The 14994-nt window shown below is 38.8% G+C and overlaps 1 protein-coding gene across 1 annotated transcript; it reads left to right on the top strand.

The window, feature by feature from the left end:
- The first annotated feature begins 8431 nt into the window (after positions 1–8431).
- On the top strand, positions 8432–11618 carry LOC133779723 (uncharacterized). Its single transcript, XM_062219646.1, has 2 exons — positions 8432–10027; positions 10344–11618. The coding sequence occupies exons 1-2, from the start codon at positions 8432–8434 to the stop codon at positions 11616–11618; spliced, it is 2871 nt and encodes a 956-aa protein (XP_062075630.1).
- The last annotated feature ends 3376 nt before the right edge of the window (positions 11619–14994 follow it).

Raw genomic sequence — 14994 nt, 5'->3', positions numbered from 1 at the left:
TTTTACGAGCCTACAGTTTGAGGTTATCACTTTAACCTCGAATTTTTGGTGTAACATGTTTAATGAGAGATATTATAGTGACGCAGTTCGAACTGCGAAGATGAATGGATTTATGAATCTGGTACAGGGAAATATGGCAGTGACAGAGTATGTTAATAAATTTGATGGGTTGGCCAAATTTTCTTTTGATTTGGTATCGACGGATGTAGCTCAGAAGGAGCTATTTATTCGAGGATTGAATTATGGGGTATCCCAGGGCATCAGGATCGCTCTAGTACATGAGATCTCTACCTATGCTCAGGCAGTAGGGAGGGCCCTTGTTGTTGAGGGCGTAGAGAATGCAATATGGAGAGAGTGTGTCGTAGGGCACGAGTCTCAAACAGTGGTACCTGCGTTTACTGGGTCGGACAGTGGCGGAGGCCCCAGTAATCAGAAAAGAAAGGTTACAGACACATTTAGCACCCCTAAACCAGAGAAAGGGGTTTCGAAGTGCTCAGAGTAGCCGTTAGGACGGGGGTGAGAACTGGAAGACTTACCCATAGTGCACTTGGTGTAGGAGGCGCCATCTGGGGGAATGCCGAGCGAGGGTGTGCTTCTTATGTTGAGTGGTTGGGCACCTTAGGAAGGATTTCCCAAGACTGAGGAAGGAAGAACCAAAGGAGGCGGACAACCTAACTCTAGCTCAATTGGTCGCTTTCACGCAGTTAGAGGTTAGGGCTAGTTCCTCAGCAGTGATAGGTCAGCTTTCTAGTTCTGGTTCTTCTTATACTGTGTTGATTGATTCTGGTACAACGTATTCCTTTTTATCTAGAAGAGGGATATATAGATTGTGCAGATCATGTGATTATTATACTGTGGGGTTTGGGAATTTTTTGCCTACTGGGGGATTGGTAGTCTCTAAGAGATAGGTCAAATCATTACTAGTGGAGAATTATCAGTGGATTCGATTGAGCAAGTTAAGGAAGACTTTGATATGATTTTGGGTATGGACTCGTTAGCCAAGTATGGAGCAACCATGGTTTGTAAGAGAAAAATGGTGACTATTGAGTTGAAAGAAATGACCTATTTGGGTTTATGGAATTCCTAGTTATTGTGGTGGGTACCACCAGGGTTGTGTCAGTTAGACCATCAGGAACTAGATGGGCCAGTGAGTTTTCAGATGGATTTCCCGATGGTCCACCGGGATCGCTATCGCACCGGGAGATGGAATTTGTTATTGAATTGGCACCTGGAATGAAACTAGTAATCAGGGCACCGTACATAATGGCTCCAGCAAAACTGAAAGAGTTGAAGGTGCAGTTACAGGAGTTACTTGATATGGGGTTTATCAGACCTAGTTTCTCACCGTGGGATGCAACAGTCTTGTTTGTGAGGAAGAAGGATGGGTCGCTGAGGATGTTTATTGATTACAGAAAATTGAACAAGTTGACCATCAAGAATAAGTATCTGCTCCCAAGGATTGATAGCTTATTTGACCAGTTGCAAGGAAAGACAATGTTTTCAAAGATTGATCTTCGATCTAGTTATTACCAACTGAGGATCAAAGAGGAAGATATTCTAAGGACAACCTTTTGTACGATGTACGAGCATTATGAGTTTCTAGTTATGTCATTTGGATTGACTAATGCCCCAATCATTTATGGATATGATGAACTTAGTGTTCAAGGATTATCTGGATCAGTTTGTGATTGTATTCATTGATGATATACTAATTTATTCTCAGTTAGAGGCAAAGCATGAGCAGCATCTCAGGTTGGTACTACAGATATTGAGGGAGCACAGACTGCATTTCAAGTTCAAGAAATGCGAGTTCTAGTTACCTCAGGTGACATTCCCCGGTCACATTGTCAACAAAGATGGGCCTAAGGTGAATCCGGCCACGATTGAGGCAGTTAGAGATTGGCCAAGGCCAAGGAATGCTTCTGAGATTAAAAGTTTCCTTGGAGGAGCAGGGTGTTTCCGATGTTTCATAAAAGGGTTCTCAAGAATTGCTACCCCACTAACAGAGTTGACACATAAGAATTTGAAGTTTGTATGGTCAGACAGATTTGAGAACATCGTCTAGGAGTTAAAGCAACGATTGATTACTGCGCCAGTGTTGAGTCTTCCATTAGATCAAGAGAAGTTTGTGGTTTATTGCGATGCATCACGACAATTAAAGTAATATGAGCAGTGATACCCTACTCATGACTTGGGGTTAGGAGCTGTGGTATTTGCACTAAAAGTGTGGCGATGCTACTTATATGGAGAGAAGTGTGAGATATACATTGATCACAAGAGTTTGAAGTACTTCTTTACTCAGAATGATCTAAATATGAGATAGAGATGTTGGTTAGAATTGGTTAAGGATTATGAATTTGAAATCCTCTATCATCCAGGGAAAACCAATGTGGTGGAAGATGCTTTGAGTCGGAGAGGTTCGGGACAGTTATTCAGTTCAAGGTAGATACCCAAAGAATTAGTAGAGGATTTGATTAGAGTTGGAATTGAGTTGGTGGTGGGCCAAGTAGCCAACTTTATCTTAGAGTTTACTCTCTTGGAGAGAATAAGGGATGGTCAAATGAGTGATCCTCAATTGATGAAGACAAAAGGGGATGTAACTGTTGGATTAGCTTATGCAGGATCTTTATTTATTTTTATGTATATCTAATATTAAACAAATTAATACGAGATAGCCTAAAACATGTTTCTAAAATTGAATTCAAAGAGAAACAAAGAATAGAATACTTACAGTAACGCAGCGGAATTAAGAGTCCTTCCTTCAGTTTCTCTAACTCTTGTATCATTTCTGTCGCGGAGTATTATCAAGAAACTGAACCGATCTTCTATTTTCTTCACAATCTTCCAATGTATCCTTAGAACCACCTAGACTAGTGTGGGAAATTCTCAACAAATGAGATAGATATAGAGAGAAGAAGAGAAAATAACAAAGTGGCTTAGAAAAGGACTTGTGTTTAGCGAGAATATAAAACTATCAGAAAATCTGACTTGTGACTTATCAAACTTATGTTTTGACTTCTCTCGAAGCACTCCTTTTATAGACTCAATTAGGCCATTTAATTTAATTAAAAAATCAATAAAATAATAGCCATTTTGAAGCCCTAGGTCGAAATTATCATGGGCTATAGGCCCGTGAAATTTCTCATTTGATTATAAGCCCATTGGACTTAAAATCAAGGCTTGTATTATTTTCTATTGATTTAATTAATTAAATACTTTATCAAATTAATTATTTATAATTTGAACCTTGATTTAAATTTATTTATTAATTTAGATACTAATTTATCTTAATTAATAAATCTGTCATAATTTCTCTTTTCTTCTCAAAATTACACAACTCTGTGAAACTATCCAAAATTGACCTGGTCAACTTTGATAATTCTAATTGATGATTAAATCAATTAATTGAGACTATCTAGATGATTTTATCCAAGGTACAATGGGGACCATGGGCCTATGAAATCAAGCTCTAATAAGTTATCATAAATCTAACAAATAAATTTACTAACTTATTAATTCCTCGTGACTCCACTATAGACTTGGAATTGCACTCTTGAATCCATAGAACACTCTATAACAAATGTAGATACGCTATTAATTATCCATTGTTACAGCCACAATTGTCACTCAATCCTCTATAGACGGTCTACAATGAGATAGGACTAAAATACTGTTTTACCCCTCATTGTATTTTATCTTTAAAACACTTAGTTCCTTGTAAATGATATTTCAGTAAATTAATTTAATTACTGAAATGAGATCTCTATCATTTAACACCTTGAACCAAACTAAAAGGAAATTATCATTTCACTTCTTCATCAGAAGCTATAGATGTTCATATCTATGATTAACACTCCCACTCAATTATACTACCGAGTTCCCAAGATGTAAGTATGGGCTAGACCGTAGGGTAAGCTGGTAACGAACAAGTCAAATAACTCAAATAATACAATCAGTTAGAATACTAACCACTCAGAATTGAGATTGAATTGACCTATGGTCAACTATATGATATGACTAGAATAGATAATAACGGTATGTTTACTTATCTTATCAACTGTCAATATCGGTCCAGTCCAATGTAACAAATACATCCGATCTTATCTACTTTGCTAATGTTCTGGAAAGAACATAACACTGTAATGTGTAAGTAGATCATATCGTAGATTGGCAAGTCAGTGTAAATCCTGTGCACTGACTAATCTTAGGACTAACTTATTTTTAACATATAATCATATTTATATTCCACTGTGATGACGTCACTATAAATAAGATTAGCTATATGCTCGGGATTTAATAGAAGTTTATATTAAACAAATAATCATGAAAATAAAACATGTGAGCAAAGTGATTGACCAAGTCAAAAATGATTTCTATTCTTTTATTTATAATAAAATGAGATTACAAAGAATTTGGGTTTTAATTAGGGCATAAAACCCCAACAGTAACATCCTAAATTTGCTAATCACGCTTAGTGCCTTGATTAGTGTGTCGAGAGGGCATAAATGGATATTATCTGCATTTCTATGATTATATGCATGATTATGTGAATTATGTGAGTTTTATTATGATATGACTAGTATAGCATGTTTAGGTGTATTAAGCATGCATGTGGGCCCGTTTCTTATTAGAAGGGTATTTTCGTAATTTTGACTTGTTGATGGTGTATTTGTAAATATTTGTGTTTTGTGATTTGTGATTTAAGCACATTATTATGTGGATATATTTGAGTTATTCGGCATGAAACAATCCTAGTGAGCAAATTAACGGTTTAATCACAATGAGGATTAAATATCCGGCTCGGGGTGAGCCTAGGGGTATTTTGGTAATTTAGTACATTGTCGAAATTTGTCGGATAATGGGAAGTTATTTGAAGATAATTTGGGGATATTGGAATTAATTGGGGAAATATGGTATTAATTGTGGATTAGTGGAAAATGGTGTCAAAAGACTATTTTTCCCTTAAGGGCATTAAAGAGCTAAGGTTTGGGCAAGGGGCATTTTGGTCATTTCATGCCCATGGACTAGATTAATCGAACCAAACTTTCATAATGAGGAAATCAGATAACACTAAGCACTTCACTCCCTGTCCATTTCCCTCTCCCATTACTTTTCAAGAAATTTCTTGAATTTTGAGGAGAATTTTTTAGAATTGAAGCTTGGAGGAGCAACAATTGGGTTGGGAGTAACTTAGGGTCGAATTGCTCAGTTGAGGTAAGGAATTATACTCTAATTCTGGTGAATTTTTAGTTTCATTTTAGTGTTCTTGAGTTTTAAACTCAAGGTTTGTGATTATTGCCCAAAAATACACATTTGTTGATTTTAATTGTCAAAATAAATTAAGTTTTAATTAATATTTTCATGGAATTAATATGATTTAATTTATAAAAGAAAATATTTAATTTTAATTTAGTTTGTTTTATTTTGTAGGATTTAATTGATATTTTTGGCATTTGGAAACAAAGAAAAAAAGAAAGAAGCAAATAAAATTGAAGAAACAAAGAAAATGTGACATTTTTGGAGCTAAAAGGCCCACTGCGAAGGCCTAAGCCCAGCAAAATCTTCCTTTTTTCTCCTTGCCCAACTTCCAGGTGTCACCGCCACAGCCCGCCATGCGTCCTCCTGCCAGCCAACCCAAGGCCGCCACCTGTCTGCATGCTTCAACCGTCCCTAGCAGCCAACGCCTCACCCAACCTTCCTCATCAACTCTAAAGGCCCATCACTAGCCCAACGAAGACCCTTTCTCCTCCAGCCCGTTGACCCGGTCAACCAGCCACTCTTCTTCAACTCCAGCCGCCTACGTGGTGCCTCCCCATTGACTAGCTTGGTCAATGGACCAGCTGCCACCAGCCACCCTTGGCCCAACTTTTTGTGCACTTTGGGCCTTGCAAATTTCCATTTTGAGCTTTAAAGCTCATCTTTTTTTGTGCTTTAGAAAAAGGACATATTGACCATATACCATAATAACTAATTTAATATTTATAATAAGATTTGATTTTTCAAAATCATATTTTATTATTAATATTTAAGATTTATTTTGTAAACCTCAAATTGTTGTTTAATTTCTTTTTAGTCATTTTCTCCCTCTATAAATAGGGAGTCTCATTTCACATTTTGCATGTAATTTTTAGGTAGCAAAACTCTACCAAATTTTAGTCTCATTTCTCATATATTCTCTCTAGAATTTCATGAGAATGTCTAGCATATAAATAGGCTAACATTCTTATGAAGGTTAGGATGATCATATATGCACTATGACTTTGTTTGGTATTTTTGATTCACCATGTGCTTAAAGTTTATATATTTTAGTGATTTATTTTCTTTCATCTCTACTTCTTCATCTCTATTTCTTCATCTTGTTATCTATATTTATGTTTACTAATAGTATATATATTTTGTCATGCAATTTCTATGTATTATCAAATTAGTAAAAATAGTATAGATAATATCTTTATCATTTTCTCCATCTCATTAATATATATTTACTTTTGCTAAAACCTATATAGAATTAGTCATACTCTTTCTATGTATTTTATAAATAGTAAAAAAAAAAAATTTGTGTTAGGTTTTATGTCCAATCTTTTATTGCATTATTGCCAATGGTATAATGTCTTTTTTAGATTTCTCATAAGATTTATCTCATCTTTCCATGGTAAAGAATAATAATAACTTGAATACATTTTTGTAAAACATATTTGTGTTTTAATGTTAAATCTTCCAAATGAATAGTTGAGATGTGAACTATAAATTTGTGTAATTTTTGTGAATCAAAGATCCAAATAAATATCTTCTATAGCTTGGGTTCGGTTTTTGCTCTCTCCCATGGCGAAGAGGAAAAAACTGGTTTGTAAGCTTGCAATCAGGGTGGAAGACCAAGAGAAACTACAGGATCAAGAGCAGAGGGATCCGAATTTTTTTTGCACTACTGATCAGGTTAATACTGATATCAATTTGGATGGGTTGAACATAGAAGATGGGGCTCGAGTAGACGAAAGAGGTTTAGTTCAAGATGAGCTACGATTGCCTGAGACGGATTGCTCTCCGCATGACGATCTTGATGGAGATAGGGTAGAAGACTCGATTTCACATGGGGCGATGTGGGCGGATAAGGTTGAGGAAGGGGACTTTCAAGCCTCAGCTCAACGACAATGGCAACAATTTTCTGCTAGGAAACTCTCATTTTCAGATCAAAAACTTGAGTTCTCTGAGCCTTTGTTCAAAGATGGAAGGAAGTATGCCAAGATAGATGTAGAAGAGGTTCAGGTCCAATCTGCGAATTGGACTTCTGCTGTTATATGCATGGTGCTTGGGGTAAATCCTCCCATGGCTGTTTTTGAAGGTTTCATTAAAAGAGTTTGGGGTCATTTGGGGATAGTTCAGATTTCCAGAATGACAATGGGATTAACCATGGTTAAGTTCAATGATGAAGCTACTAGGGATCAAGTTCTTGAAGATGGAATCCTTCATTTTGATCGGAAACCAGTTATTATTAGACCTTGGTCTGCGGAGCTTAGTGCCATTCGTCTGGTTCGTTCAGTTCCGCTCTAGATTCGATTGCCTGAATTAGGGTTGCAGTATTGGGGAAGTAAATGTCTCAGTGCCCTTGTGAGCACTCTTGGTAAATCGATAATGGTCGATAAATTCACTAAGGAGCGTTCTCGAATTCAGTTTGCTCGTGTTCTTGTGGAAATAGAAGTAACAGATAGTCCCCCTAGAACTATCCAATTTGTGAATGAATTTGGTTAGATTATGGAACAGGAAGTGGAGTATGAGTGGCTTCCTATTAAATGTAAAGCTTGTACTAGTTTTGGTCATGCTGAGATGGAGTGTAGAAAGGAGCAGAAATCTAAATGGGTCAAAAAGGAAACTACACCAAAAGAAGAGGTGATGGCTCGGCCGAATAATGAGGGGGCAAAATCTTCTGGTCTGGAGACGGTGGATCTGGGTTCTGTGGGAAAAGTAGGGGTTCAGAATACTATTGTCGGACAGGAGAGTGTACCAGTCACTACAGTAGATGGTAGTCAAAACACTAATCAAGCAATCCCTGTGAATGATAAAGAGTTTCAGCAAGAAGCTAAGTGGCTCACCCCTAAGCGGGTAGCCTTTCATCCAAAATCTGGGCAGCAGTCTGTTCCTGTCACAAAGATTTCAGATCAAGTTCAAGGCAAGCTTAATCAATTCCAGGTGCTTCAAGAGCAGGTGTATGGTCCTAAAGCTGGTATTCCCTTTTCTATTTCAACTAATGGATAATAGTAATATTCTTAGTTGGAATTTAAGGGGTTTGAGTAGTAGTAATAAGCATAAAGTAGTTGTGGATATTTGTAGCCGGTTTAGAATTGGTGTTGGAGGTTTTGTTGAGACTAAGATGAAGGGTCCTAAAATTTTGGATTTTATGGAAATTTTTTTGCCTAACTGGGATTTTTATACCAGTATGGTTATAGAGGGTAGAATTTTGATTGTGTGGAGGAAGGTTTTTGTTAAGCTTAAGATCATTGAGGAGTCTCCTCAATATGTTCACTGCTTGGTTTCGATGGTTGGTCAGAAGCACAGATTCTATATCACTTTTGTCTATGGTTTGAATACTATAGAAGGTAGAAGGAGTTTATGGGAAGGCTTACTTAGACTATCTCTTGTGAATGAAGCTTGGATTGTTTTAGGGGATTTTAATGCTCCTTTTTCTGGTATGGATAGAGCTGGAGGAAATCCTATTTCTGGTGTTGAGCTGATGGATTCTATTCGTTGGCTTGAGGTGGCTCATTTGGTTCCTTTAAAGAGTTTAGGGTCGTTTTTTACATGGACTAATAATCAAAGTGGTTCAGCTCGCATCTATTCCAAAATTGATCATGTTTTCATTAATGAGACTTGGTTTGATCATTTTCCTCATGCTACAGCAGTCTTTAAGTGGGAAGTTGTTTCCGATCACTGCTCTTGCATTATCAATTGTCAGCCTAAGGTGAGTTTGGGTACAAAGTTGTTTAGGTTTTATAACTTTTGGGCTGTCCATCCTCAGTTCCTGGAAGTGGTGAGGTTCAGCTGGAATTTATCTGTTAAAGCTACTGGTTTAAGGGCTTTGTTCTTAAAATCCCTGAGGTTGAAGCATGCTTTAAAGAAGTTTAACCATAATAAGTTTGGAGATATTGGTGTGAGATATGATTTGGCTAAAGATAATTACCAGGCTGCTCAGCTAAAAGCCCAAGCTTACCCGTTAGAGGTTGGTGTCCAGCAAGAAGTTAAGGCAGCTGCTGAAGATTTTCTAGCTCAGGAAAAAATGTATTATAGTTTTTTGACCCAAAGGAGTAAAGTGGACTGGTTACAAAAGGGAGACCAGAATACTGCTTTCTTCTTTGCTTTTCTGAAGCAAAGGAAAGCTGATAATGGTATAGCCTCTTTTGTCAACGATCATGGTCAGCTAGTGGATAATTTTCCTGAGGTAGTCTCTCATTTTGTTGGGCATTTCAGAGGTTATTTGGGGAGTAGGAGTTCAGCTACTGGCAGCATTAATTTGGACTGTATTAAAGTGGGTTCTAAGCTTTCTATAGAGCAGCAAACCTTGCTGTTAAAGCCCTTTTCTCCCAAGGAAATTCGGTTGGCTCTTTTTAGTATTCCTGCTAATAAATCGCCAGGTCCGGATGGCTACGGATCAGGTTTTTTCGAGGCTGCTTGGAAGATTGTGGGTAAGGAGGTTTGTTCTGCTATCAGTAATTGCTTTGAAACAGGGAGTTTCCCTTCAGAATTACATGAAACTTCGCTGTCCTTAATTCCTAAAGTGGCCAATCCTTTTAGAGCTATTGATTACAGGCCAATTGCTTGCTGCACTACATTGTATAAATGTATAGCTAAGCTTATTTGCTCTCGGTTGGCTTTGGTCCTTCCTGCGATTGTTCAGTCAAACCAGGGGGCGTTTATTAGGGGTCGCTCAATAGCTCATAATATCATGATCTTTCAAGATCTTATAAAAAATTATGGTCGGGCTGTTACTTCTCCTAGATGTGCCATAAAGATTGATTTGAGCAAGGCGTATGACACGGTAGATTGGCAATTCCTGGAGGACCTTTTAAATGCTCTGTGTTTTCCTATGAAGTTCATAGGTTGGATTATGAATTGTTTGAGAAATACTTCTTATTCTTTACTCATGAATGGGAGAGTGCAAGGGAATTTCAAGGGTAAGAAGGGGTTGCGTCAGGGGGATCCAATGTCTCCTCTATTATGTTCTTATTATGGAGTATTTGACTCGGAGAATTCAACTTGCTGCTCTCGATCCTTTATTCATATTTCACCCTATGTGCAAGAGTTTAAAGCTAATTAATCTCTGTTTTGCGGATGACTTGATCCTCTTTTGTAAGGGTACTCACTCGGCTGTTTTTACTCTCAAAGCTGCGCTAGATGATTTCAGTTCAGCCACTGGTTTGACTATAAATTCAGCCAAGTCTCAAATCTTTTTTGGCGGAGTTTCTTCTCATGTGAGAACCTTCATTTCTCAGGAGATGAATCTTATGGTTGGGTCCTTTCCGCTCAAGTACCTTGGGGTTCCTATGAGGCCTACTAAGTGGCGTCACGAGGACTGTGATTTAATTTTGCAAAAAATCAGATTAAGGCTTAACTCTTGGTCTAGTAGACACCTCTCCTATGCAGGTCGTGTTCAGCTCATACATTCAGTTTTATTTGGCCTTCGTAACTTTTGGATGGGTATCTTTGTTTTACCTCAAAGTGTGGTCAAAGAAATTGAAAAATTGTGTCGCAGCTTCCTTTGGGGTAGTGCTGGCCTGAGAAGTAAACCTCATCTTGCTTCTTGGAAGAAGGTTTGCCTTCCGAAAGCTTATGGTGGTTTGGGTTTCCGTGATGGTGCTCTTTGGAATAGAGCTATTCTTGCCAAGTATATTTGGGCTTTATCTGAGCAGCCTGAGATTTTATGGGTGAAATGGGTGAATTCGATATATTTGAAAGGTATTAGTTTTTGGAGTTATACAGTGAAATCAGATTGTAGCTGGTATTGGCGGAAGTTGTGTCGCCTAAAGGAGAAGTTTGGTCTGTTTGAGATTCAGGCAGCTGGAAGATTTGGGAAGTTTCAGCCTTCCAAGTTGTACAATTCGACCCTAAACCAGCAAACTGTTACTTATTGTTCAGCGGTCTGGTGTAAGCTCTCTTTACCTAAGCATAGGTTCATGCTTTGGCAAGTGATTAATGAGCAGCTCCTCACTAGGGATAATCTTTTGAAGCTGCATATTTTGGTGCCTGTTAATCTGTGCCCAGTTTGTGGTTGCTTTCCTGAAAGTCACCATCATTTGTTCTTCTTTTGCTGTCTTTTTAATCAGGTGCTTCAGCTGCTGTTTTTCTGGTTTGGCTTCTCTGCCTGGCCGAGTGATTATACCAGTTGGAGTGCTTGGCTTGGGAGGCCTAGGCGTGGTCTGATGGCAGCCATCCTTAATCTTGCTGCTGCTCCAACGGTTTACAACATTTGGAGGAATAGGAATAGAAGCTTATTTGATGACTATTCTTTATCAGCTAACTGTCTTGTTAATGAGATCAAATGTGTAGTTAAATATAGAATTTACATGGTTAATTTTAGGAAATTTTCAGTCCCTGAGCAGTCCTTCTTAAGGCATTTAACATGTAATTAGTATTGGGACTTTGTTTCTGTTTAATCTCGGTTTTGTAGTGCTTTGCACTTTGATTGTACAACTTGTTTTTTCAATGAAGTTCTTTCTTCGTGATCAAAAAAAAAAAAGATCCAAATAAATAAGTATGCATATTGGTGACTCTTGATCCTTCCTACTTGTTACCTATTGTTACATAACACTTTAATCTATCTTTATTTTTAATCTTTAAATCTTAAAAACAACAAAAATATCACTTGTTCTATTTTCCTCATATTATTTATCTCTAAACTTTATTTATTGATTAACTTTAATTCCTTGCCTCTTTGTAGAATCGATCGCCCGATCTATACTACAACCACTACTTAGTGGATGCATGTTTTGGGCGTTAAACAGTTTGAATTTTGAGTTGTGGTAAGGTTTTGGGTTAGTTTTTAATGATAATATGCTCCTTATAATGTGTTATGTTGAGTTTAAGACTCAATTCTAGGTTTGGTTAAGGTTTGGAGACTGATTTTAGGGGTTTTGGTTCGACTGGAATTCTGGGTTCGTGGGGAGCGCCGCGGCCTGCATAAACTCAGGGGCGCTGGGGTTCTTCAGAACCACCTTGGCGCCTAGCAGGCTATGCCACAGTGCATGCCCTGTGCCTTTGTGGTTTGGGGATCTCTGGCTAGAGGCGTGTCGCTGCCCTTTTTAGGTTAAAAGTGTGACTAAATTGAAATAAAACTCGTTTAATAACATTAAGTATAAACATTTCGACATTCGTTGAAATCATTAACAAGTTACACAGTTGGGATCCCAAAAATATTGTTTATAAAGTGTATTATAACTCAAAAATAGAAGTACAGTCTACCTAGGCGACAAAACAAACCAATACAGTACATTTCCCAAAATAACCCTGGTCGTGGCAGCTAGGCAGGCCGAACATGTACCCGTCGCTCCACGCTCTCTATACTAATGGTTGGTCGACCTTCCCTTTGCCCTTACCTGCACCATAGAGCACCTGTGAGTTAAAGTCCAGCAAGAAAACTAACCACAAAAGATATAACATATACATAACAATCCACACTATACAACAACACAACCAATAGACTAAACACATAGCGCCCAATGTCGTCCCAGGCGCTTTACCAGGCCCTAGGTTCGCAGTCTTCACCAAGAGGGTGGATACAGTACCCTCGGAGGGTCTCGCACTAACGGCCTGTACTCAGCATGTTCAATGTCGATCTCGGCCCCTTGCCGTTCTCGACCTTCGCCATTCCCAACCTTCACCGTTCACTCACAAACATGCATAACATAGCATAACAATCACATATATCCACAAATATATTAAGCATAAACAATAGGGTCGTGCCCTGAAACACAAACAATAGGGTTGTGCCCTGCTCTACGTGCCTTGGAGCCTGGCAGGCTGGGCCACAGTGCGTGCCCTGTGCCTTTGTGGTTTGGGGATCTCTGCCTAGAGGCGCGCCGCTGCCCTTTAGGGGCAGGCCGCAGCTCTTGTAACGTCCTACTTCCTTAGACTCGTTACTATATGAGTTAAAAATGTGCCATTAGCTTGCTAATCGAGGTTTTAGGTTAAAAGTGTGACTAAACTGAAATAAAACTCGTTTAATAACATTAAGTATAAACATTTCGACATTCGTTGATATCATTAAAAAGTTACACAGTTGGGATCCCAAAAATATTGTTTATAAAGTATATTACAACTCAAAAATAGAAGTACAGTCTACCTAGGCGACAAAACAAACAATACATTTCCCAAAATAACCCTGGTCGTGGCAGCTAGGCAGGCCGAACATGTACCCGTCGCTCCACGCTCTCTTTACTAATGGTTGGTCGACCTTCCCTTTGCCCTTACCTGCACCATAGAGCACCTGTGAGTTAAAGTCCAGCAAGAAAACTAACCACAAAAGATATAACATATACATAACAATCCACACTATACAACAACACAGCCAATAGACTAAACACATAGCGGCCAACGTCGTCCCAGGCGCTTTACCAGGCCCTAGGTTCGCATTCTTCACCGAGAGGGTGGATACAGTACCCTTGGAGGGTCTCGCACTAATGGCATGTACTCAGTGTGTTCAACGTCGATCTCGGCCCCTTGCCGTACCGGGCTTCTTGCCGTTCTCGGCCTTCGCCATTCCCAACCTTCGCCGTTCACTCACAAACATGCATAACATAGCATAACAATCACATATATCCACAAATATATTAAGCATAAACAATAGGGTCGTGCCCTGCTCTACGGGTACAACAGTTTTCTTACCCGTGTCCTGAGCTGATAAGCCAATGAGATCCCAAGCACAGTCCCGTAATCCGAGACTCGTTGAAAACCTAGTCACAACACATTCATAATAACCATCCATCAAGCCTTAACCCAATAAATAACTTCAGAATATTAATCTAGTCTCCGGGACCTTGGTATCTACTAAATTGGGTAGTAGAATCCTTCCCGAGTCTTAACATTTGGGTTCCCGGGCTAAAAACCTCAATTTCCCTTTTATTTCTATAATGTCGCGACGCGCCTAGGCAACTCAGAGGATTTTCCAGCCTCTTTGAGCACACGAGCTGCAGTGCCTGAAGAGCAGGGTCGCGACCCAAGCCCAAACCCAGAAATTCAACCTCTTTTCTGCGTTTTTCCTCGAGCCTAAACCCCAAATTCATACCTCAATCATTAATGAAGCCCATATTCCCTATCCATACAGCCTAAGCATCCTAACCATCCCATAAAAAACCTCATAACTTCTCCAAATAATCGAAACCAAATCATAGTTCAGCTCACATGCCACTTCCAATTCTCAGCAGAATTCAACAGAGAAAATTGAGTTTAGGAGCTTACCCCTGAGATGAGTTCAATCTTGAGCTACTCCCCAAGCATCACAAGCTTTAATCTTCAAAGTTCTAGCCTTGAATCCTTAAGTTTCTTCAACAAACTCCAAAACCCAAAGAAAGAGGGAGCGAGCCGAATGAGAGAGGGAGAGCTGGAAATCTTCCTTCTGTTTCCTTCTAACCCCTTCTAGAGTCTCAGCAACCTAAGTGCTTAAGCCTATCCCTTAGCCAAAAGTCCAAAATACCCCTTAAGTCTATCTTAATCCTCAAGTGCCACCAAGGGCAATTTCATCGATTGCCACATCCCACTAAATCCTCGAGTGTTCCTATAAATCCATGTTTAATCCCAACATGTTCAAATAATTGCTAAATTACTACCTGTTACCCAATAAATCCCGAAGACCAACTGTGTTCCCAAAATACCTCTAGGCTCCTCCCGAGCCGGGTATTCAACACCGTTGTGACTATTAAACTAAACTACTCCCTGGGACCGTCTCGAATCGTGCATCAAATATATATCACCACTCACTCGTAGTATCATAATATACACATTTATGCCCTC

This window comes from Humulus lupulus, chromosome 1 (assembly GCF_963169125.1).
Source record: "Humulus lupulus chromosome 1, drHumLupu1.1, whole genome shotgun sequence".
Classification (NCBI taxonomy): domain Eukaryota; kingdom Viridiplantae; phylum Streptophyta; class Magnoliopsida; order Rosales; family Cannabaceae; genus Humulus; species Humulus lupulus.
This window is presented reverse-complemented; position numbering and strand designations above follow the sequence as displayed.